The 23,546-nt window shown below is 41.4% G+C and overlaps 1 protein-coding gene across 3 annotated transcripts in view; it reads right to left on the bottom strand.

The window, feature by feature from the left end:
• Nucleotides 1-1,191: 1,191 nt before the first annotated feature.
• PER3 (period circadian regulator 3) overlaps nt 1,192-23,546 on the bottom strand; it is a 508,287-nt gene continuing 485,932 nt past the window's right edge. For all 3 annotated transcript variants that reach the window (XM_044056445.1, XM_044056444.1, XM_044056447.1), the window contains one exon: nt 1,192-2,209. In XM_044056445.1, coding sequence (XP_043912380.1) covers nt 2,063-2,209 — 147 coding nt within the window. In that variant the 3' untranslated portion in view covers nt 1,192-2,062. The remainder of the gene's footprint in view (nt 2,210-23,546) is intronic.

Genomic DNA, 23,546 nt, shown 5'->3' with positions numbered 1-23,546 from the left:
CCTTCCTGCTGCATGAAAGATCTCCATGGCATGGAAGGCCACCAATGCTTTATTTTGCTAAATGCTTTTACAGAGATTCATCTCAATGCTTATCAGTTAAAACAGGATCACTACACACAGCTGGACACACCATGCTCTGGGTTCAGGCAAAACAAATGAAGACAGTGGAAGTTCCAATGGGGAATTTGTTTTCCACACTTTAGACACACTGGACCTAACCAACACAGGAAATAAAAGATGTTCAACAGGGTACCTACCTTTAGATACTCTATCTTTGGCCATCTAGTTATGCAATGGTATGAAAACTGTTTTTATAAAGTACAACATAGCCTATGCAGTAAACACACACAGACACACACTCAAGGATTTAACCTAAAAGGCCCTTTAAAATGGGCACCAAAGAAACAGCACCATATGGCTTACGGATATGGATTACTTACCATCCATTTTCTACAGGATCAGTGCCCTTCACCCACCCCTCTGTCTTCTTATTTGGAGAAACAGATCTCAGTCAAGCAAGCACTGGATAATGACAATGCCTCAAACTCAACATGTCGCCCAGGTCTTGTAACAGGCCTGAGGCACTAGCCATATGTGGACAAAGGGATGTCATGCTAATCTGCCTGAATAACTTTGAAGCATGTAACACTTAGCACACCTATGCTACTCAGGGACTGAACACAGATACTTGTTAACAGTGACTGGAAGGAGGAGAAAAAAACAGAATAGCTAGAAAGAACTAAAGACCACTGTAAGCACAAAAGTCCAAGCACAGAGAAATACACATGAAAAATATGAGGCCTGCCATCCCAAAGCATGAGTCTTGATAAGAAATCTGAAATAATGTATGAAACAGAAGGGAAAGGAATTTAGAAATATAAACCTACTGTAAGAGGTACCTCCCATGGAAAAATCAAGAAGGCAGAAGCACAAAACAGTCAAGAGAACTGCAGGGCTGATCAGGTCGACACTGCAGAACAGTTTTAGATGCAAGATTCTAGTCAGGTGATCAGCTGCACTGAGGAAGCTACAAAACTTGGATAAAAGTGTGAATTCAAAAACACAGTGGACAACTTTGACATGATACAGCTTACAAAGGAAATGAGAAAGAAGAGGGCTTCGTCTACTACTTCAGTTTCTAATAACATCTGTCTGCAAAGCAATGCACAGAATTACAGGGAAAAATGAGAATCCAGCTCTAAATCTTTAATTTCTATACAAATGTGTGTAAAACGTTCTCAAAACATAGTTAGAACAAAAAAACAAATACATTCTGAATATGCTTATGACAGAATTCTAAGAGACAATGGACCTTTTCTCAATATCTGTTTAACAAAACTCATAAGGGTCACTAACTCTTCTTCATAGGTTCAGTCCTACATAGAGCACAATATGCAAGTTGGAGAGTGATTTGCAAATTTGGCATTTAAATTATTTTGCTTCAATGAACTGCTACAGCTGAGAGACAAAATGCACACAAAAATATACAGACAACTCATGTGATGCTGTAAACAAACATATACAGTCCCCAGACTCAGATGCACAACTTCTGCCAGTTCTTGCTCCTAACTTCAAAGACAGTCCAGTTGGATTCCAAAGGCAGAAACTGTGCAAACGTAACTTTTCAAAAAATACTGACAGGCGACTTAACACCCACCCCAACATGGGGGAAAGCTGGTCAAGTTCCGTCCCTGAAAATGCATACTATGTACAATGAACCTCAAAGCAAAATATGGCTTCCACAGGAAGCTGGCATTTATCTCACATAGCAAATGTTTACTATGGCAGTGACCTCTAGAGAGTAGTAAAAAGGAAAAAAAATTCCCTCTGAGTGGGGGCCTGCCCATGTCTTTTAAATAACAAAACATATACATAAGCTAAACATATACATAATAAAAATATACATCTCATTCGTTGACAGGAATATAAACCTGTGATTCAAAACTCCACCTCCTTCAAATAATAAGGACGTACATTAAATTTCCACAAGGGAAAAGCAACCGCCAGCCTTGAGTCTTCCAACATAGGTAATAAAAGAAAGGGGAAGGGGATGAAAGCAGACTCAGGTGGAGGCATCCTTATGTTTCAAGGTATCTGGTGTGGAGAGCTGTTCTCTCTGTTCTTTGGGGTCAACTACTGAAGTATCTTCAGTTTCTGGACATTCAGTAAACTGAGGGAATGTTCCATCAAATTCGCAGAAAAGGCAACCCTACAAAGGGAAGAAAAGGAAGTGGTAAGAGAGGTATAATTCATAACATTAGCCAAAACATATTATTCCCTAAAAATGCAATCTGCAGATTAACTAGAGACCAATAATCAAAAAGCTGATAGTTGATTAGAAAACTGCTCTGCTCAGTAATGCACAGTACTCCTGCACCAAGCATATTTACATACACTCAACTTCCTAACAGCAGTAACAGCTCAACAATAACTTCATGAGAGTCAGAAACATATTCAAATCACTCTAGATCTCCAAATTTGGCTTACAAACTTTTCATCAGTGACTTTCTGATGTCAAAAAGCAACAAATTCAAATACAAATGATCACCTGCAGTTCTGACAATTCTTTACATATCAGGGGACACAAAGGAATGTGTGTGTGTGTGTGTGTGTGTGTGTGTGTGTGTGTGTGTGTGTGTGTGTGTGTGTGTGTGTGTGTGATTTTTTTTCCCAATTTCAACAAACTAAATCAAACTATGAAAAGATACAATTAATAAAATCATGAACAAAAGAGTAAAAAAAACAACCTAATAAAGCTATATTTACTGGCATCAATGGTCAAGTAAACAGCAGGAAATAAAACACATGTTCTGAACAGCAGTGTGGCACACCAAGTAACGGACAGACAGTGATAACTCAATCAGCCTGAACACTGCACAGTTAGGGTAGTTTAAGAACCACTTCATTTCTCCTATACCCGAATATTGAAATGTGTAGACATTTAAAGCCTGGATCCCCTACTCTTGGTCAAGTGTAAAGGAGGTGAGGGTTTGACTTGTGTACAGTTTTTCGACATGCAACTTGTTGATTGCAGTTCTCCAGTTGTGTAACTGCAGAGTTAGTCTACATAAGTAAAAAGTATATAGGTGCAAGAAGGCTACCACTCCCCCCTCAAAAAATGCTTTTTACCATTTCTTCTTCTTTCAAGGAATCACAGTACAACCAAGTATCTTTACTATAATTAAATAATCCAAACAATACATTAACAAAATAAGGCAACCACATCTAATCTCAGGTATTAAAATGAGAAATATATAGTTCCACTTCTGCACTGAAAGAATATCAAGAAAATACACTAAAGTGCTAAGACTTCGTCTTTACTCCCAAGTACACAACAGTGACCATTAGCTTTTTTCTTCTCTGTGCACCCCCCCCCAAAAAAAAACAAAAACACAAATATTCTTTAAATGACCCTGCCAATAAGGACAAAACAGCTGTCTAGCTTATAGACAATAAATAGCTGAAAAACATTTCTAGCCATTTTAATTAAATTAGATGTTAAAAGGCAGAGCTGTTTAAGAAGCAGTATCCAAAACATACAATACGACACAAAAGGGATATACTACAAAAATGCCAAACTAGAGGCCAGGCAAAATATTAGAAGCATCACAATCAAGCTATGACACAATCTACCTTTTAAAATGGCTAAAATATAAGAAAATGCAGAATATGAAAGAAAGATGAACTCCACCATCTGCAAAGGGTAAAATAACCAATTGGGCCAAAAAACATCTGAAATCAACACTCCCTACTAGACATTATAATCTCAATACACCCAACAAACATCTCCACCAGAACAACCCACCTTTAGTGACCACTGCACTATCACCTTCAACATTTCCAACTCAAGCATCAAATATCCCCAAAACTAATTTGTCAGACCCATGTGTGCAATCTCCATATCTAGCCTCACTTCCTATAAATCTACCCTAGACTGGTTACCAATTGTTGTTATTCAAGACACCGCCAAAGCTGCTGAATCTTCAACCCAATGTCTTCCACCTATCCAGTACAATTATTTTCCCATAATATCTTGGCTTTTCAATCGCATCAAAACTGACTGGCTCACCAAGGAGCTAAAAGCCCTTATGCAACTAAGGAATGATGTTGGGGAACAAAGAAAAATAAACCCAATCCCTTGAAGAAAAAAATCCCCCACCCTGTGTAACTTCACTAAACAGCTAACACACAGACAAAAATCCAAATACCTCACAACTAAGGAAACCTTCCTTCCGCACTCCACAAAGCAATTCTGTCGGGAAGTCAACAACACTATTGGCCAATCTACCTCAAAATACATCTTAAAGGGTGACACTATTTGGTGGCATAAAGACAACCTTTCACTCAGTAACTTCCTTAAAGAAATTTTCAGCCTCCCTATACTTCTACCCCTCCCCAAATACCACCCAGCCTCTCCTATATACCCCCCCTTTACAATGATCAAAAGTAAACAGATCTCAGGTAGGTTTTCTCTAATAGAGTCTCCCAGAGGATCAAGCTGCATCCTTGGTTTATATACTTACCGCAGACTTTATCCAGATTCCCTTTGATCATACATATATATATATATATATATATATATATATATATATATATATATATATATATACAGGTATGTACCAAGTCAAAGGCATATGTCCTTTTCCCCACTGTAGTGCGATCCTGGTGTTAGTATATATAATTAGGAATTGGGGGTGCAGCCCCCCACATTGAGGGGTGTGTGGGGCAAAGCCCCCCACTTACTTTGGTTTTATGGTGTCTGGTTTTGTTTTACATTATTTGGTAAAAGCCAACTAGTTGGAGGGCTGCACCCCCCCCTTAATATATATACTAACACCAGGATCGCACTACAGTGTGGAAAAGGACATATACCATTGACTTGCTTTAGACTACTACTTGTCAGTGAAATGAATTTTAGGTGAAATGAACTTTAGGTGACTTGGTCTTGGTGAAATGAGTTTTAGGTGAAGAGATATGTACCCATATAAGTATGACAGTTTAAAATCCTGAAAGATAAAGTAGCATAATAAACTTTCTTCCCTACTGTGTCAAAAGCTTTCCCATCCTTGCAGTTTAAAAGAAGCAGTTTTAGACAGATCTAGCAGTATTTTTTTTTGTTTTAGCATTGGAAAACAAATACTTAAATAGTTTGCGGTATCGTCTATAACCTGTGAGACTTCCTAGGGGCAGAGGCTGTCTATTAGGCAAACTAGAAGCAGTGAGAAAAACAAATTCTCTACAGCAGGCAAAAAGTACAGTTGTGTAAATAAACTGCCATAACAGTACATGTTTAAATCATCAGTACTGCAGTAGCTGCTCTATTCCCTTTATCTTTTCTTGCCAAGGTGAGGACCTTCATTTTTATTTTATAAGTATTATCTTTGTCAGGGCTTTGGCCTCCCTCTGTGTTGGCAATAAAACTATGAAGGCCTTGACACTCAGACCTGTCTTTTTACTCAGCTTAGCTCGAGCAGAGTAACAGTTTGGGCATGTGGAAGGTGCCCAGAAGCACTGGAAACTGGCCAGCTGTTATAGCCTTAACAGGATATAACCTATAAAGCTGTGGCTACCACAGTAGTGATCATCTGAACATCAAAAGTTATGTTTATCACTAGAAATGCTGCTGCAGTAGTCTTAGCTATATGGGCAGATTATCATAGTTTACACTTACTGAGGAAAGATGTGGGTCCAGGAGCCCCTGCGGAATGGTCATAGCAAAGCCTGCCCTAAACTTGGAGCAGGAATTTAGTTTATAGTGCTTTACAGAAGTGTGTACAGAAGACCAAATTGCTGTTTCTAGAATACTTCTAAAATCCACTCCTTTCCAAAAGGCCACAGATGAAGCCAATGCCATAGTAGAATAAGCCTTGACCCTGCCTGGAAGTGTCTTAATGTGCTGAGTACAGCAAAAGGCAATTTCATGAGGTAATCAATAGAAAATACACTTATTTTGACAGAGGTTGCCCTTTTTTCTTACTTTCATAAGAAATTAACAATTGATCAGAGTTCCTGAAAGATTTTGTTTTGTCAAGATAGTACCAGAGTTGTCTGTGTTCATCCAATGTATGAGGCATCATTTCTCCCTCATTTTCTAGGTTCTGGAAAGAAGACCGATAGATAACTTGGCTCAAAGTAAACTCGGCTACCACTTTAGTCATAGCTAAAGGCTCAGTTCTTAAGGAAACTCTACCTTTGTTGAAAATGAGATACGGTTGACCCATCACAACAGCCTGCAATTTTGAAATTCTTCTTGCAGACGTCACCACACAACACTGCCTTCCAGTTTAAGAACCTCAAGTCAGTCTGATGAGCTGATTCAAACGGAACAAATTTTTTCTAACACAAAATTAACACCCCAAGGAGGAGCCATCTCTGTTCTAAGAGGATTGATATGCAACACCCCTTTCAAAAACATTTTCACAACAGGCAATCCATAGAATGAAATGCTGAAAATATCTGACAAATGAGCCTTGATGGAGGGGTAAGACAGAACAGAGGACAGTAACTCACATAAAAAATGCAGAACCAGAGGAACATTAGCCCTGAATGGATGCTGGCTTCTTTCTTGGCACCAACTAGAAAACATCTTCCAATTTATTAATACATGATTTTCTAGTAGCAGGTTTTCTTGCCTCCTTTAAATACTTGCTGCAAGTTGTTACGAAAAAGGTGCCTAAAAGATAAAGATTTTATCATCCATGCAGTCACTAAAGCTGTATAGGGGGGAAAAGTTTCAAATGCCGCTTGTATCATATGACTAGGTGCAGTCTGCCATGAAGATTGTAGTAACAGCTCCTTGTCATTTCCAAAACTACTTACCATAAATGTAGATGTTGAGTGCCTTTATTGTTGCAGTAATAAAAATATGGAGGATATCCTTGCAGTGGTAGCCCTTACAAATCCGTGGACTTCCTGGACCTGACAATAGAATATCTTGGTACAAGGGTTGTTGCCTGGTGCCATGTTATCACGTCTTTCTTGTCTCCCAAAGGTGCACCACACTCTGAACCCCAAGCTATGAGCAAAAGGCACTCAAACTGTTCCCCTGTCCCCAGTGAGCCCCTGAAGAGGGGAGCATAAAAACCTGAACTAGAGAGCAGGGGTGATCCTTCAGAGGGAAGGGAAAGTTGAGGGGGCTCACCCCAACCATTAAGGGCAAATAGAGGGAAAGCAAGTTGGGTAAGAACAGAACAGAGCAATAGTGAAGACACCTCAACATTGACATTTACAGTAAGTACATGCAACTGTACTGTGTTCATCGTGTTTTTCCTTATTGTAGCAGTAATGACATTATAGGAAGAATCCCAAACCACAGAAAAGGGTGTTTGGAAAGAGATTATACTGAAAACAGAAAACAGGTAAATCATAGTGCATGGTGAAAGTGTGGACAGAAGTCCAAGTGGAAGCTTCTGTTATTTCTTTAGTGGGAACCCCTTTATGGAAGGCTACAGCAGCACCAACAGCCCTGTTAGAATGGAACCTGATATGATCTGGGTCCTGTTTACTGTGGGTGTCTGTAGCAAAAGGAAATACAGCTAGAAATCCACTTGGAAATCGTTTATTTGCTGATAGGCTTTCTTACCTTGTTGCTAGCACAGACCACAAAAGTTTGCTTTCCCAAAGTTCTTGGCTTTGTCGAGATTCATAAGAACATCAACGGAGTAAAAATTACATTCATCCCTGTTTTGAGAAATAAGGCAGGAAGATAGACTAATTCAGAAATACTTCAGTGACCACCTTCAGCATAAATTAGAAGTTTGTTCCAAGAGTGACCCTATCATGGTGGAAGATCAAGACATGTTCAGTGCACATTTGGACTTGCAATTCTAATATCCTCCTAGCAGAGGTAATGCTTACAAGAAAGGTAGTTTTCCAAGATAGAAATCTGAAGTCAGCGGTGGCTGCAGTCTCAAAAGGTGGCAGGGTAAACTCCTCCAAAACAAAGCTGATGGAGAAGGAACTTGGCTGGGAGGCTTCAGATGAATGATACCCTTCAGAAACTGTTTTGGAAGGGGGGCAGAGAAAAGAGGAGGCAGAAAGAAAGGCAAGCAGAAATGGACGAAGTATGTATCTTAATGGAGGAATGAAAAAGCAGAATTATTTAATTTGGGCCTGTAAGTGGTACCCAAAAGAAAATCTTTTCCATTTGGATAAGTAAGATTTTCTAATAGTCTGTTTTCTGTCTGCTTTAAAGATAGCCAAGATATCCTTTTCTAAAAGGAAGCCCTTAAGAAGAGAGAAATAACTCATCCAAGCTGTCAACATCAAGTTGCTCAAATTGAGGTGTATAATGGTTTTCCTGTTCTGCGTTAAAAGGTTCATTCTCTGAAGAAGCAGCCAGTGATCCTGCTTGCTCATGCTGTGGAGCAAAGGAAACAAAATGTTGCCTTGGCCAAAGAGGTACAATTAAAATCACTCTTGTACCTTCCTCTCTGATCTTTAGTAATATCCTGGGATGAGAGGTATGGTAAGAAGGGGATACAGAGACAGACTTGTCCATTAAAAGGAGATGGTGTCCGTATTCCAGACCTTATTGTCTGTGGCCCTTGTGCAAAATTTTTCCAACTGTCATTTAGATTTGTGACAAAAGTCTATTACTGGTACACCCTATTTTTGAGCTAGCTGCTGAAAATATACTGGTTTACACAGACCACTGGTGGGGGGTCTGCCTCTGACCTGCTGAAGTGGTCTGCTAACAGGATGCTTTCCCCAGCAGGTACTATGCCATCAAGTGTAGAGCTATGGACTGAGCAGTGCCCCACAGCTGCACAACTAAATGGGACAGACGGTAGGAGTGTGTTCCTCCTTGTTCGTTTATATACCACATCATTGTTGTATTGTCCATCTCCACCAGTAGAATGCCTTGAAGGTTCCAGAACAGACCTCCAGGTTCCTTCTTTCCTTCAGACACAGAACAGTTTGGAGCAATATTCTGTGCGCCTTTCTTTTACAGGGAACTGGTTCAATGGAGCACTGAGCAAACATGCTTAATGGAGTTGACCTTTTGAAACAGAAAGAATGCCTGCTGTTTTGGGGAGAGGCAAATCGCATACTGTAGTCTGATTTGATTATGTTTAATAACTGTTTGCCCTGAGCTTTCCCTCTAGTTTTAGAGAAGCCAGGAAAGGTAGGTTGAAAAAGACAGGAAGGGGGTGGGAGATGGAGCCTGACAAGTTCAACTACCAAAATAAGCACAGGGTGGACAATTGGCATGTTATGCGCCAGGCCAAAAAAAAAAAAGGCAATGGAGTATAAAAGTCTCTACATGGAATTTGTTTTCCACACTAAAGATGGGTATTCTGCTTAGAGAACATGTAATGCAATGGAAACAATGGGCACTTAGCTTTGAGGATTTCTGGTATGGACCAACCAATGCACTCTACAAAACTGGATGCTTCTGGCAGTGATGGCAAGAAAGTACAATAAAATGGCTCTAGCCAATGACCCTTACATCCAGACATGCTGATGTTGGGTCTGGGGTATCCACCAGTCCAGAAGGACGGGAAAAAAAAGTCTATGGTATCTGGGATGGCCAACAGCTACCACCGCAAGGATAACCCCATACTGATATTACTGCAACAGTGAAAAACGATGAACATCACTGATATCTGGGCCAGAAGGAAGTCACTGCAATGATCTTTGAGAAGTCCTACTGAATCTTCAAGATGACACTGGATGCTAGTGGGCAATGTGAAAAAGCATATGGGAATATTCCTTTCCAAGGAAAAGAACAGGCATCCATCATGATACATCAGGAAAAAAGTCTATGGTACTTGGGATGGCCAACAGCTACCACAGCAAGGATAACCCCATACTGATATCACTGCAACAGTGAAAAATGAACATCACTGATATCTGGGCCAGAAGGAAGTCACTGCAATGATCTTTGAGAAGTCCTACTGAATCTTCAAGATGACACTGGATGCTAGTGGGCAATGTGAAAAAGCATATGGGAATATTCCTTTCCAAGGAAAAGAACAGGCATCCATCATGATGCATCAGGAAAAAAGTCTATGGTACTTGGGATGGCCAACAGCTACCACAGCAAGGATAACCCCATACTGATATCACTGCAACAGTGAAAAACGAACATCACTGATATCTGGGCCAGAAGGAAGTCACTGCAATGATCTTTGAGAAGTCCTACTGAATCTTCAAGATGACCCTGGAAGCTAGTGGGCAATGTGAAAAAGCATACGGGAATATTCCTTTCCAAAAAAAAGAAAAGGCATCCATCTTCCAGGTCTGCTTGCATGGAGTCCTGGAGCAGATTTTTGCCAACTGACAGCTGAGAGTAGGAGCAAACAAACAAACAAAAAAAATTACATATTCCCTACATCTTGATCAATTTCAGGAAGACTCCCTGAATCAATCATAAGGGTCTAGCCTACTGCTGCTCAGTTTGTCTTCATAGGTTCACAGGTAAGTACTAGGCTCACTGCCCTTGCCAGCCATTTTAAGCCAATCCAATTTCCCTCAAAGGGAGTATCAAAAGCAGTACCATGTGTCTGTGAGGTAATCATCTTAACCATTATGCCAACCCCCAGCCCCTTCCCAAAACAGCCACTTTAGGGATCAAACCCCTGACACCAAGACTCAAGTCCATTACCCTACTGCACGGACAATACCAACTACTTCACAGCAATTTTACTCTAATGCTATGTCCCAGACTACCACGGGTAGTCTGCACAAAGGGTAAGATCTACCCCCCCTTATGTATCACATCACTGTAGTATTGTCTGCAAACACTTGTGCAGGTCCCAGGGTCCATAAATGATTGAGACTGCTGACAGCATATACAAGTATCAAAATCTATTTTATGTCTAAGTGTTTTGACTGTTTTACCTGTTCCAAGACCCTGCACTTTTACTCCCATAGGCAACACTCCCCAAGTAAATTCTGAGGTGTCTGTTATAGACTTTGCTAGAGCTGAGAGGGAGAAGAGGAGACCTGTATTCGGATAAATATCGTCTCTACTAAAAAGTCTCCCTTTTAACAACCCCCCCAAACTGGAATGTCAGGAAATGCTGATATTGGGACATACAGATTTTAGGGACTACTGGATTTTTCTAGTGTGGAGTCTTGAATGAAGAAAAATGGGAAACTTAGAAACCATGAGACCCAGAATCCTGAGAAATTCCATGGCTGAGACTGCTGTTGGAGTGAAAAAACTCAGAAACAGATCTAAATACAGATCTATTTTTTTCCTGTGGAAGAAAACCTCTTTGAACTAGGTATCTAGGAGACATCCCACAAAAACAATCCTACAAAGAGAAGTTAAACAAGACTTTTGTATATTCTGGAAATCCAGTCTGTCAAAGAGATCCCTTACCCAGGTGAGAGATAAATGACAACTTCATCTAAATAAGGAAAATGTGAATACCTTGCTGTCTGCAGTAGGCTATCACAGGAGCCAGATACTTTGGGAATACCCTGCAGTGGTTAGACCAAAGTGTAATGCAAAGAGCACTGATAATGTGATCCAGAATCAGAAAACCTTAAGAAACATCTGAAATCTGGATCTATTTTAAACCTAAGGTTGCTGGAAAACACAAGTGGGGAATATGGGGTAACATGTTGTGAATGAATAACATTATGAACTTGAGCACTATCACAAACAAGCTCAGAAAGGAAAGATACAGAACTAGTCTACAAGAATCTACTTTTTTGGCACCAGAAACATTCTTGAAAAAAAAAAAAAAAAAAACTTCTCTCAGCTGAGGAGGAGGTACTGTTGCTATCACTCCATAAGACAGCACATGCTTAATGACAGAAGGGAAAAAAGGAGTTTGGTCTGGTGGTTGAAGAGGAATCCCTCAAAAAGGAGATATAGACTCTGAATGACATCTGTAACTTTGATGGGTTACATTTGGAACTGATCTGTCATACTGTTGCCAAGAGAAAAATGAAAGCTCAGACTTTCTGGAAGGATTTTGACCACCACATTGCCACTGTGATCAGAAAGTCCTTCTATGTGGCACATCTCATTACTAAGGGTTTTGCATCCAGGAAGAAAGAGGTCATGGTCTCCCTGTACTCTTCCCTCATTAAGCTAATCATTGAGTACAATGCCCCATTTGGCATGTACCTCACTAGACACCTGCAACAACTGGAGAGGCCACAAAAGTACCTCACAAAGAGGATTCTAGGCCTTAAACACTTGTCCTATATGGAGAGACTCAAAATAACTCCAACTATTCTCTGTCTCATATCGCTTACTTACAGGTGATCTCTGCTCGACTTAAAAGCCATGTCTGACCCAGCTCTGTTAGAAATGCTACATCTAAAGAAATCCCAATTCCTCCGCACCACATGCTCCAGAGACCTCAACCTCATTACCATAATCAACAGAACATGCTGGAGGGACAGGTTCATAACCCACAGACTGCCCATGCTATGGAATAGACTTCCCATACATGTCAAACAGAGCACCTCACTAGCCCTCCAAGTGAGATCTTGATGAGCAGATGGGAAATAGAAAATTCACCGCGGGGATCACTCCAGTGGCTCTACCTGACAGAAACACTGGCAACTAAGGTCGGGTGGCACGATGGCAGGGTAAGCCTATGGGCTAGGCTTGTAAAGGCTCTAGGGCCATTAGACTAGTACGCACCTATGAACCTATGATTAACAGTTTGCCAGGGGAGGAGAGTCATTTAGATGGTCATTACTTATTAGACTGTCATTTGTTCGGGAGGAGGGTGGGTCCTTTCTTTGTGGAAGCTCTTGGCCAACGTTTTTTAAACATTTGCTTACCAGCAGTTTGTTGTGTTTATTTATTTATTTTGCTTTTTTGAAAAAGGTTGGAAGAGTAGGATTAAAACCCTTGGCAAACTTGGAGGAGGAATGCTGAAAAATCTGAAAGATTCCTTGAATCAGGTTACCGCTCTCATTACACTTCTGAAAGACCTCTGCTGCAGAAGGTCAAAACACAAACTATCTAGCAAGGGCAGAATTCAAATTTTCATCTGACATTTTCAGGTAGGTTCTGAGTATGGAATCAAGTGAACTTCCCTATAACAGTTTTACTGGTAGCAACCCTGGAAGTGACATCAGCTGAAATTTTAAGCACACTTCAAACAGTGGGTGGCAACTTGAGACACAAAAGCAATTAGGCTAGACAACTGTTTTCCTCAGAAAAGGAAACAAAAGCTAGGATATTCCTCATGTTCTCAAAAAAGACAAGCATAAACTTTACTTAACACATGAGCTTGACAGCTTCCAACTCTAAAAATACATGCTGCAGAAGAATATACTGTTTTTGTCAAATTGTATGAAAAGCTGTTGTGACTCTGTTAGAAGGGGAGAGACTAGTATTTACCAGATGTTTAGCAGCAGCTAGGTTCACTAAAAGCAAAAGTTGCAGGGTCTGAGCTGTGATGAGAATATAAAAACATATAAGACCAAGGATCTTTACACAATCTATTTGCTTTCTGGGGGTAACAGGTTACAGGCTGTGACAAAAGCATAATACAACACTGAAAGAGCAGGAGGAGTTGGACTAGGTTCAGGACAATCCACTTATAATGCACCATAATACTTCTTTAGGGACAGTCTATGGAATATATGCAGATGACTCCTTAAGGACATCCAAGTGTTTCAGCTATATGGCTTCTGAATGTCCATGACTATTTACTTTTTAAGTGTTTGTGGATGCATTCAGGCCAGTTATCGACATCAGCTGGGAGGATGGCATAATGGCTAAGGTGTTTACCTTGGAGATACAAGGTGCAGGGGTTTGATTCTCACATAGGGTAACTGGCTAGGCTTAAAATGGCCCTCAAGGACAGTTAGCCTAGTACTAATCTATGAACCTGCGTTTCTAAAGTACAGCCAAACAGTCCACTTGTGCTGTGCTGAGGAGGAAACATGCATGTCCACAGCTAGTGGGATTTGGCTTTATTGGCCTGACTGCATCCACAAAACCTTCAAAAGAAAAAGTAAAAAGTCATGGACATTCAAAAGCCATATAGCTGAAACACTTCATGTCCTTAAGGTGTCAAGTGCATATATCCCATGGGCCTCTATTATAGGAGGTTTAAGTTATAACATAGTGAATACTCTAGCTTGGCTAGTTAGGGACAGTGAAATGCCACTATGCTCCCACTGAGACAATGGATTCATTCTAGAAATTGCTTGAGAAAGAGAGAATCCTTAAAAGGGACTTAAGAAACCACTCTCTCCTCAGAATCTGAACCAGGAACCTGAGTAGACAAGACAGAATCTGTCCCTTCACAATCGCTTTATGGTTCAAAAAACTGAACCACTTTAGAAAATGAATAATCTCTTTTTCTATTACCAGGAACAGGTAAACATGATGGGTCAAGAGCCTGAAATCACTTTTGTCCACAGTGACAAAGGCAGGCACAGAAATATGTCTGATGCTTTTGAGTCTTTTTGACAGGAATTTCTCCTCCCTAGGGATAGGCACAGCATTTTGGCTAGGCAGAGTGGTATTCCCTGCACCTCTCCCAAGACTGATGAGAGGAATCTCCCATGCCCAGTGAAAGCACTCAGACAGCCACTGACGGGTGTGTTTAATCTTCTGTCTATAGTAGCTCTAGGGGCTATATCAGAGGGAAATAAAGAACATGATAAATGGCCTGAGGGACCAGAAATGGTTACAGCAGAGCTACCCATCTGCAACCATGGCACTTTAGTAGCCTACTATGGTGGCAAAGGCAGTTTAATAATTTTGTAGCTGGAAGAATGAAGAACTGAGGAACAGGTATGTTGTTCCATGGTTAAGCTAAAAAGATGCCTTATTCCCAGGGAAGCTTGGAAACAGCAGTTATAGATAAAACAGCTATGTAGTAAAAACAAAAAACACTTTAAACACTAAACACAGCACCCAAATGTAAAATACAACTTTTACAAGAGAAAAAGTAGTTTTAACATAGTTTAAACAACTTTACACAACTTTTGCCCCACAAAAGTACTCCAGTTTAAAAGTTACAAGTCACATATCAGTCAATAAACATACTTTTTCCTAGCTTAAAATGAATATTTTCAAAGAAAAACTTCAGTTTCTGTCATAAAAGTATAAGTGAAAGCATTTTTCTTCATGAAGGGACCTGACCTGCCCTGCAATAGAAAGCATTAGGCGATCACTGATTCTTGAAAGACCACAAGAGGAGCTCTCTTCTGCAGTAGGAAAGCTCTAGAGGGTCTGTTCCACAAACCTGTTTTTTTGTCAGCTCCACTTAACCTGACAAAAGGTTTGGGTGCATGGAAGGTGCCCTGAAGCTTTGCAAGCTGGCTGGCTGTTATATCCTTAGCAAGGTATAACACATATAGCTAAGGCTACTGCAGCACTGTTTCTAATGAACTTCAGGAGTAACAGCTGCATATTTTGGCATATCCAACTGTAATAAATCATAATACATTTTCTGTGCAATAGGAACTTCATTCCGATCCCACTGAAAAAAACTCTTTAATCTAAGAAAAAGCCTCATAAAAAGATAACTCCTTAAGAGGGAAATATGAAGCAGTACCTTCTTCAGAATCAGACTGTTCAGATCGAGAAGAAATTCCTGAAGTACAACCATCCTGCTGCAATGTCTCCTCTAACAGAAAAGTCCAAATCAGAAAGAGAAGGCACTCTTTTCTTACTGGAAAATGCATTAGGCAAAGAAAAGGTATAAATATGCTCCTTAGCAAATCAAAGCAAGTCTTCCCTGTCCAAATGACAGACCCATAGAAGGCATACTAATCATAGATTAAGATTCCCTATCCCAGCCAAGTGAAGAACCATCATGCATCCCTTCTCCTTAGACCAACAATAGTGGTTCTCCCTTGCCAGCCAAGGGCATCCCTACAGCTCAGGGATATGGCTATCCCGTTACATGATGGCTGCAATTGAAACAGCAGAAGGACTGGGGAAAGAGATGAGCAGTCTGAACAGCCAAGAGTGGCCACAGCAGACTCACCCACCAGTGTATAAGGCACAAGAGCCAGCCCGACACCCAAAGTGTCACTAACAATCTTCTTCTTACGGACAAGGGGAAGGTAAAATTGTGTAGACAGCTGCTCCACAGATTAGCTAAGAATGAGAAGTTAAAGGTTTACAGTGGGGCCTGGGAGGCCTGGATGAGTCAAGTAAATGGTAAAGTAGACAGCAACTTAAAACAGTCCCCCGCAGCACAATACCGTAGGAAAATGTAGCTTTTCGAACACAAAAAGTTCACATAAACATGTACTCTCTCAGACTTCCTTGGAAATGCAATGACAGTAGTAAAAGCAAACAACATTTTTGTCAGGAAACCGCAAGTTTTCCTCAGAAAAAATATTTTACTGAAAGTTTTTTCCCCCAACAGGAAACCTATCTGTCTGGTCCTGAAGGTTCTGTATCTGAATGACAATTATTACATGCAATTCACCTAAGCAGTACTCTTCAGTGGCAAAGAAGCTCTGAAGAAATTGGTTCTCTGTCTTTGAAGCTCCCCATGAGCTCCCGACAAGTGTGTGTAGAATGCACCTTAAAGCCTTGAAAGCTGGTCAGTTGCATGGGGTAGGACCCAAATAGTTTATTAGGCTACACTAAATTCTTTCAGGAGAAGAAACTTGTACCACAGTACGCCAAAGATGCAAAACGTGGTAAGATTAATGCAACCTGAATATCACTGAGATTTTTTAAAGGAGTTACTGAGCATGTCCAGGCGATACTCATTCAAACACAGGACCACCTCAAGTCAGCTCTCAATTACAGAACCCAATCACCTATCATATCAGAAATACAGACCTTAAAATTGCTTGACTTAATGCATTCAGTCTTAATAATAGTGGAACAGTCTTGATGCATGGCTGCTAACAGAAAATCCCCATACTCTTGCTACATTAGAAAGCTAACCGAATGATGATTGCTGTCCCTCTACTCTTACATAAGACAGCCATATTTTAAATATCTATATCTATATAAATATATATATATATATATCTAGACCTGGTGGTTGTGCTTCAATCCTAATCAAAAGGAATACATCAATTACTGTTATGGACTGCACTCATTCTCTTACTGCTGATGGCAAGAGTCCCAACTGGGTACTCTCTCTCATCAGACTAAATTACACAGGTTCATATGTATATAATATTAGGCTTAACGACCACCAAGGCCTTTATAAGTCTAGCTGTGCAATCCAACCAAACTGTGCTCCTATGTATCATGGGTGTTTATTGGGGGTATGTCAGTTAGGAAGTTTCCAGAGGTTATGTGGGGAAGTGGGTATATGTTAATTTGAGCGTTACATTAGCCGGGCATACTGACATGTGGACTTCCGCAGTTTACATCTCCCCATCCTCCTCTCTCTCTTTTACATAAAACTCTATTAACATGTGCTCCTTAAAGGAGTACATACCATGGTTATTCTTGGAAAATTCACTGCCAATGCTATCAGAAAGACACTCTGTCTCAGAACAAAACACTGCAGCAATTTAACTTGGCCCAAATAATACAAACTCCTACTCAAACCAATACAACAACTGGCTGTAGCTCCACACTTGACCTAATAATAACCAACACACAAAACAGGTGCAATTAAACTGAAATATTCCCCAGTGCTCTGAGTGACCACTCACCCATTAATTAAATCCACTTGGGCATTCAAAACATACCTCCTCAAATAACTGAAAGAAGCTCTTTCTCTAATAAAAAACTACCAAAACTCAACACCCTACTCACTGCTATTCATGCTTTGCCAGAGATGGCCTGCATCTATCACCACTGGGCTTCCAGATGCTGGCAAAGGCTCTTACCACACCTATAGTGCCTTTTTTAGGTGGTCTTCCAAGACCAAAAAAACAATGCAATCTGAGGGTCATGCTGCTCAATGATAGAAGTCTAAATCTCAAAATTCACTCGCTCGAAGTCATCTTTAAAATGGAGAACATCGACATTTGTGCCGTAACAGAAACCTGGTTCAAGGCAGCAGAAAGCACCCCTGCACTACTAGGCTATAACTCATTCCACACCTTTCGGCTCCAGAACATGGAACAAAGCTCCAAAGGCGGTGGCGTTTCCATATTCATAAAGGATGCGCAAACTTCCAGACTAGTAGCGCAACATGACGCATCTGAGATACTTCAGGTGCAGCAGCTAACATTGGGTAAGATGGTGATTTAGGTCGTAGCGTGCTATAGGTCCCCGACCATGTCCCAAGACTCACTCCACATTCCTAAGCACCCTGGAGAATATTAAGGTCCAACTTAACACTCTCATACTGGGTAACTGGGAAAACTACTCATGTACCAATACACTTGCCCAACGTTTCCTGGAATTCATTAATTCCAATGCCCTGGACCAGCTTGTTTTTACCCCAAGTAGAGGTAGCAACATCCTTGACCTGGTCATTACTAACATGGGCGACCATTGCTCTACACCAGTAATCAACTCCTCCCTACATCAATAGTCAACTTCTCCCTGGTTAGATCCGACCACAAACTAATCACTTTGGAAATCCACCTCCCCCCAAAGGTAACCATGAAAAACTTCTCCAATTCTAACTTTGGGCTCCTAAAAACAGAGGTGGCTAACTTCACAGCACCCATGCAAATGGAGATCAGTTGCATGACCGCCGAATCATACACCAATGCGCTATACGAACACTTACACAAATGCATGGCTTTCGCCATACCCAACAGAACCAAGATGCTCTCCTCCAAAAAAAAGAAAGCCAATCTGGTGGTCCTCTGCCATAAACAAACTCTACAACAGAAGGAAGAAATTGATGCTGAATAAGGTGAAGTCCTAAGACTGGAAAAACTCACATCAGCCTCAACAAAAAGTTGAGATCCCTCATCAATTCCTCTAAAGCTAGCTATGAAAACAGAATTGCAGCAGATAGTAAAGACAACCACAAGGCCTTCTATAGTTATGTAAAGAATCTCCCTCCACAGCAATACCCAGACTTGATCTGAGCTACTGCACAATGGCACCTCCTATACCGACTCAACAGATATTGCCAATATACTGGCCAACAGATTCAGTGCCAAGTTTACCCCCCCCCCCAAGGGACCAGTCACAATAGCAGTAGATTGCCAGGCACCCAGTACTTACTGCTGCACAGGTTAAAACAGCACTGTCCAAGGCCAGCAATACAGCTTCTATGGGACCTGACAATATCTCAAGCTGTGTTCTACATGAACTACAGAGTGAGCTAACACCTCACCTGTGTGTCCTGTTCAATCACAGCCTCACCTCAGGCTTTGTCCCTACCGAATGGCGCACTGCTACAGTCATCCCTCTCCACAAAGGTGGAGCGACTACAGACTCTGGGAACCATCGCCCATCAGGCTGACGAGTCTGATATGCAAAACTATAGAACACATCATCACGGACCTAATAAACAAGGATATAGGGAATTTCCAAACTCTGGATCCCATACAGTTTGGATTTGTGAAGGGTAGATCATGCCTGCTCAACTCGGTTGACTTCTTTGAGTCAGTCACCAGAGCTGTGGATGAAGGCAACGTGGTTCATACAGCCTACCTTGATCTGGCCAAGGCTTTTGATACCATTCCCCACTCAGGAATCATGGAAAAACTTACTAAGCTAGGCATCAACCACTATATTACTACGTGGGTTGCAAACTGGCTCTCAGGTAGAACCCACAGTGTGAAAGTAGCTGACTCCAAGTCAGACTGCCAACCAGTCACAAGTGGAGTGCCACAGGGTTCAGTCCTGGTTCCTCTCCTGTTTGGTATCTACTTCTCTGAAGTCCAGGCCAACACGAAGGGACTCTGGCTGACAAAGTTCGCAGACTATTGCAAGTTCTGAGCTATTATTAACTCCCCGAGTGATGTTGACAGCCTATAGAAAGGCCTCACTGCGACCGACTGGTGTCAGAACCATGGCCTTAAGCTCAATGCCACAAAATGTGTCTTCATGCCCTTTGGGAATGAATTACCACATCAATGGTAGTCCACTGAACACAGAAGGCATTACAAGAGATTTGGGAACACAGGTTGACAGCAGCCTCTCTTTTGACCACCACACTGCAACTGTAGTCAGAAAGTCCTTCTATATGGCACATCTCCTTACTAAGGGTTTTGCATCCAGGAAGAAAGAGGTCATGGTTTCCCTCTACTCTTCCCTCATTAGGCCAACCATTGAGTACAATGCCCCATTTGGCATGTACCTCACTAAACACCTGCAAGAAAGTACAGTTTTGTACCTACCATAAATGTAGATGTTCGAGTGGTTATGCTGCTGCAGTCATCACACTTGGGTTATCCTGCCGTCAGGCGTCCCAGTCGGCCTGAATTCCAAAGCCTTGGTCCGGCCGGTTGTCGCCGCTTCTTCCCTGGCGCCAGTCGGCAGGGGTATAAAGAGGCAGCTGACGCCATTTTCTTCAGTTTTCTTGCCCCAGATGTCAGGTGCCCCAAACTAAGAAGGCAAAATAAGAAGCTTGCAAAACATACCTTAGTGCAAAGCAATGGTACTAGTTGTAAGCAAATACACCATATAGACATGCATCCCAAAGGTTGAAGTACATGGAAGTATAAGAAAAGCCTTGTTAGGTAGAGGGGATGGAGGAGGGTAACCTGGACTGCAGCAGCATAACCACTCAAACATCTACATTTATGGTAGGTACAAAACTGTACTATGTTCATCGTGCTATGCTGCTGCAGTCATCACACTTGGGTAGAGTCCCAAAGCTATGGTTGGGTGGTAGGAGCTAAACTGGGTTAGGTGCAGCTAAGATGCCCTGCAGAACTGCAGTGGCAAACCCAGCTCTGGTTTTGAATACAGAGGAAGGTGGCAATGCTTGGTGAAGGTGTGCACTGAACTCCAGGTAGCTTCCTCCAGAATGTCCTTTGTTGGGACTCCTCAGAGGAAGGCTGCTGAGGTTGCTGTAGCCCTGGTGGAGTGAGACCTAATACTAGCAGGCACTGCTTTCCCCTGGTGTGAGTAGCAAAAGCGGATGCAATATGCTATCCATTTGGAGATGGTCTGTTTTGAAATCGCCTTTCCTTCTGAGCCTGGTGTGTAGGATACAAGGAGTTGGTCAGATTTTCTGAAGGCCTTTGTACTGTCCAAATAGTAACGTAACTGTCTGTGAATGTCCAAAGAGTGAAGGAGTCTTTCTCCTTTATTCTGTGGGTTGGGATAAAAGGTGGGCAAGTGTATGGTCTGATTGAGAGCCACACTGGATACTACCTTTGGCATGAAGGAAGGGTTGGTGCGTAAAGATACTCTGTCCTGATGGAAAATGATGAAAGGTTCCACTGCCATAAGTGCCTGCAGTTCTGAGACTCTGCGTGCTGAGGTGATAGCCAGCAGCAGGGCTGTCTTCCATGACAAGTATTGAAGCACTGCTGAAAAGGCTGGTTCGAAAGGAGGAAGTGTTAACTTTTCCAGAACAAAATTTAGATCCCAAGTTGGAGTAGGTGGTTTTCTGGGGGGTCTTATATTTTTGCCCTCTGAGAAACTGCCTTAGCAAAGGATGAGAGAAAATGGGAGGAACCGTATCATATTGAGCTGAAATGGCTGAAGCATGGATCTTTATCGATGAGAAAGAAAGGCCTTTGTGTAGCATCTCAGTTAGATATTGGAGTATGTGCGGAATATTTGGGATGCCAGGATTTAGGCTTCTGGCCTGGCTCTATACACAAAATCTTTCCATTTGTCTGAGTAAGTTTTTCTGGTGCTGGGCCTCCTGGCCTCTGATCTGGGCGACATAGCCTAACTGGTGAACACAAACACACACTCAAACACACCAGTTATACCCTGTCAGAAAAAATTACTTTAGTAAAATTACTAAAAAATAAAGTAGAATAAACAGTAGCTTAAACTACACAAACACTCCCTAGGGAAGGGAAGGCCCAAGGCCCAAGGGAAGAACTAAAGTTCTTTTAAGAAAAAAAAAAAAAAAAAAGGGAAAAAATTAGGTCGGGGATAAAGTTCAATGAACTACACTAATTTGACAATAATTAAACTAAAAAAGGGGGAAACAGAGTAACTTTTAATAGAAAAAGCTTAAACTCACCAGGAACCGGTAGAACAACCAACCTCGAAGCTGTAGCGGCAAACGAGATCTGAGGTAACTATCGCCTAGCATTGTGGGATATAAGGGGAGCCTCGAGCCGGTGGAACCAACTCTCGAGCTTTAGAGTGGCCGAGTCGGAGCCGAGGTCGGCTCCGAACCCATCCAGCAAGAATGAAGGCGAGATAGACAACTTAACATCAGCAGTTATAGATAAAACAGCTATGTAGTAAAAACAAAAAACACTTTAAACACTAAACACAGCACCCAAATGTAAAATACAACTTTTACAAGAGAAAAAGTAGTTTTAACATAGTTTAAACAACTTTACACAACTTTTGCCCCACAAAAGTACTCCAGTTTAAAAGTTACAAGTCACATATCAGTCAATAAACATACTTTTTCCTAGCTTAAAATGAATATTTTCAAAGAAAAACTTCAGTTTCTGTCATAAAAGTATAAGTGAAAGCATTTTTCTTCATGAAGGGACCTGACCTGCCCTGCAATAGAAAGCATTAGGCGATCACTGATTCTTGAAAGACCACAAGAGGAGCTCTCTTCTGCAGTAGGAAAGCTCTAGAGGGTCTGTTCCACAAACCTGTTTTTTGTCAGCTCCACTTAACCTGACAAAAGGTTTGGGTGCATGGAAGGTGCCCTGAAGCTTTGCAAGCTGGCTGGCTGTTATATCCTTAGCAAGGTATAACACATATAGCTAAGGCTACTGCAGCACTGTTTCTAATGAACTTCAGGAGTAACAGCTGCATATTTTGGCATATCCAACTGTAATAAATCATAATACATTTTCTGTGCAATAGGAACTTCATTCCGATCCCACTGAAAAAAACTCTTTAATCTAAGAAAAAGCCTCATAAAAAGATAACTCCTTAAGAGGGAAATATGAAGCAGTACCTTCTTCAGAATCAGACTGTTCAGATCGAGAAGAAATTCCTGAAGTACAACCATCCTGCTGCAATGTCTCCTCTAACAGAAAAGTCCAAATCAGAAAGAGAAGGCACTCTTTTCTTACTGGAAAATGCATTAGGCAAAGAAAAGGTATAAATATGCTCCTTAGCAAATCAAAGCAAGTCTTCCCTGTCCAAATGACAGACCCATAGAAGGCATACTAATCATAGATTAAGATTCCCTATCCCAGCCAAGTGAAGAACCATCATGCATCCCTTCTCCTTAGACCAACAATAGTGGTTCTCCCTTGCCAGCCAAGGGCATCCCTACAGCTCCAGGGGATATGGCTATCCCGTTACATGATGGCTGCAATTGAAACAGCAGAAGGACTGGGGAAAGAGATGAGCAGTCTGAACAGCCAAGAGTGGCCACAGCAGACTCACCCACCAGTGTATAAGGCACAAGAGCCAGCCCGACACCCAAAGTGTCACTAACAATCTTCTTCTTACGGACAAGGGGAAGGTAAAATTGTGTAGACAGCTGCTCCACAGATTAGCTAAGAATGAGAAGTTAAAGGTTTACAGTGGGGCCTGGGAGGCCTGGATGAGTCAAGTAAATGGTAAAGTAGACAGCAACTTAAAACAGTCCCCCGCAGCACAATAC

Source organism: Protopterus annectens, chromosome 14.part0 (assembly GCF_019279795.1).
Source record: "Protopterus annectens isolate FY-2018-M chromosome 14.part0, PAN1.0, whole genome shotgun sequence".
Classification (NCBI taxonomy): domain Eukaryota; kingdom Metazoa; phylum Chordata; order Ceratodontiformes; family Protopteridae; genus Protopterus; species Protopterus annectens.
Note: the sequence above shows the minus strand (reverse complement) of the source record. Positions and strands in the feature narration are given on the sequence as shown.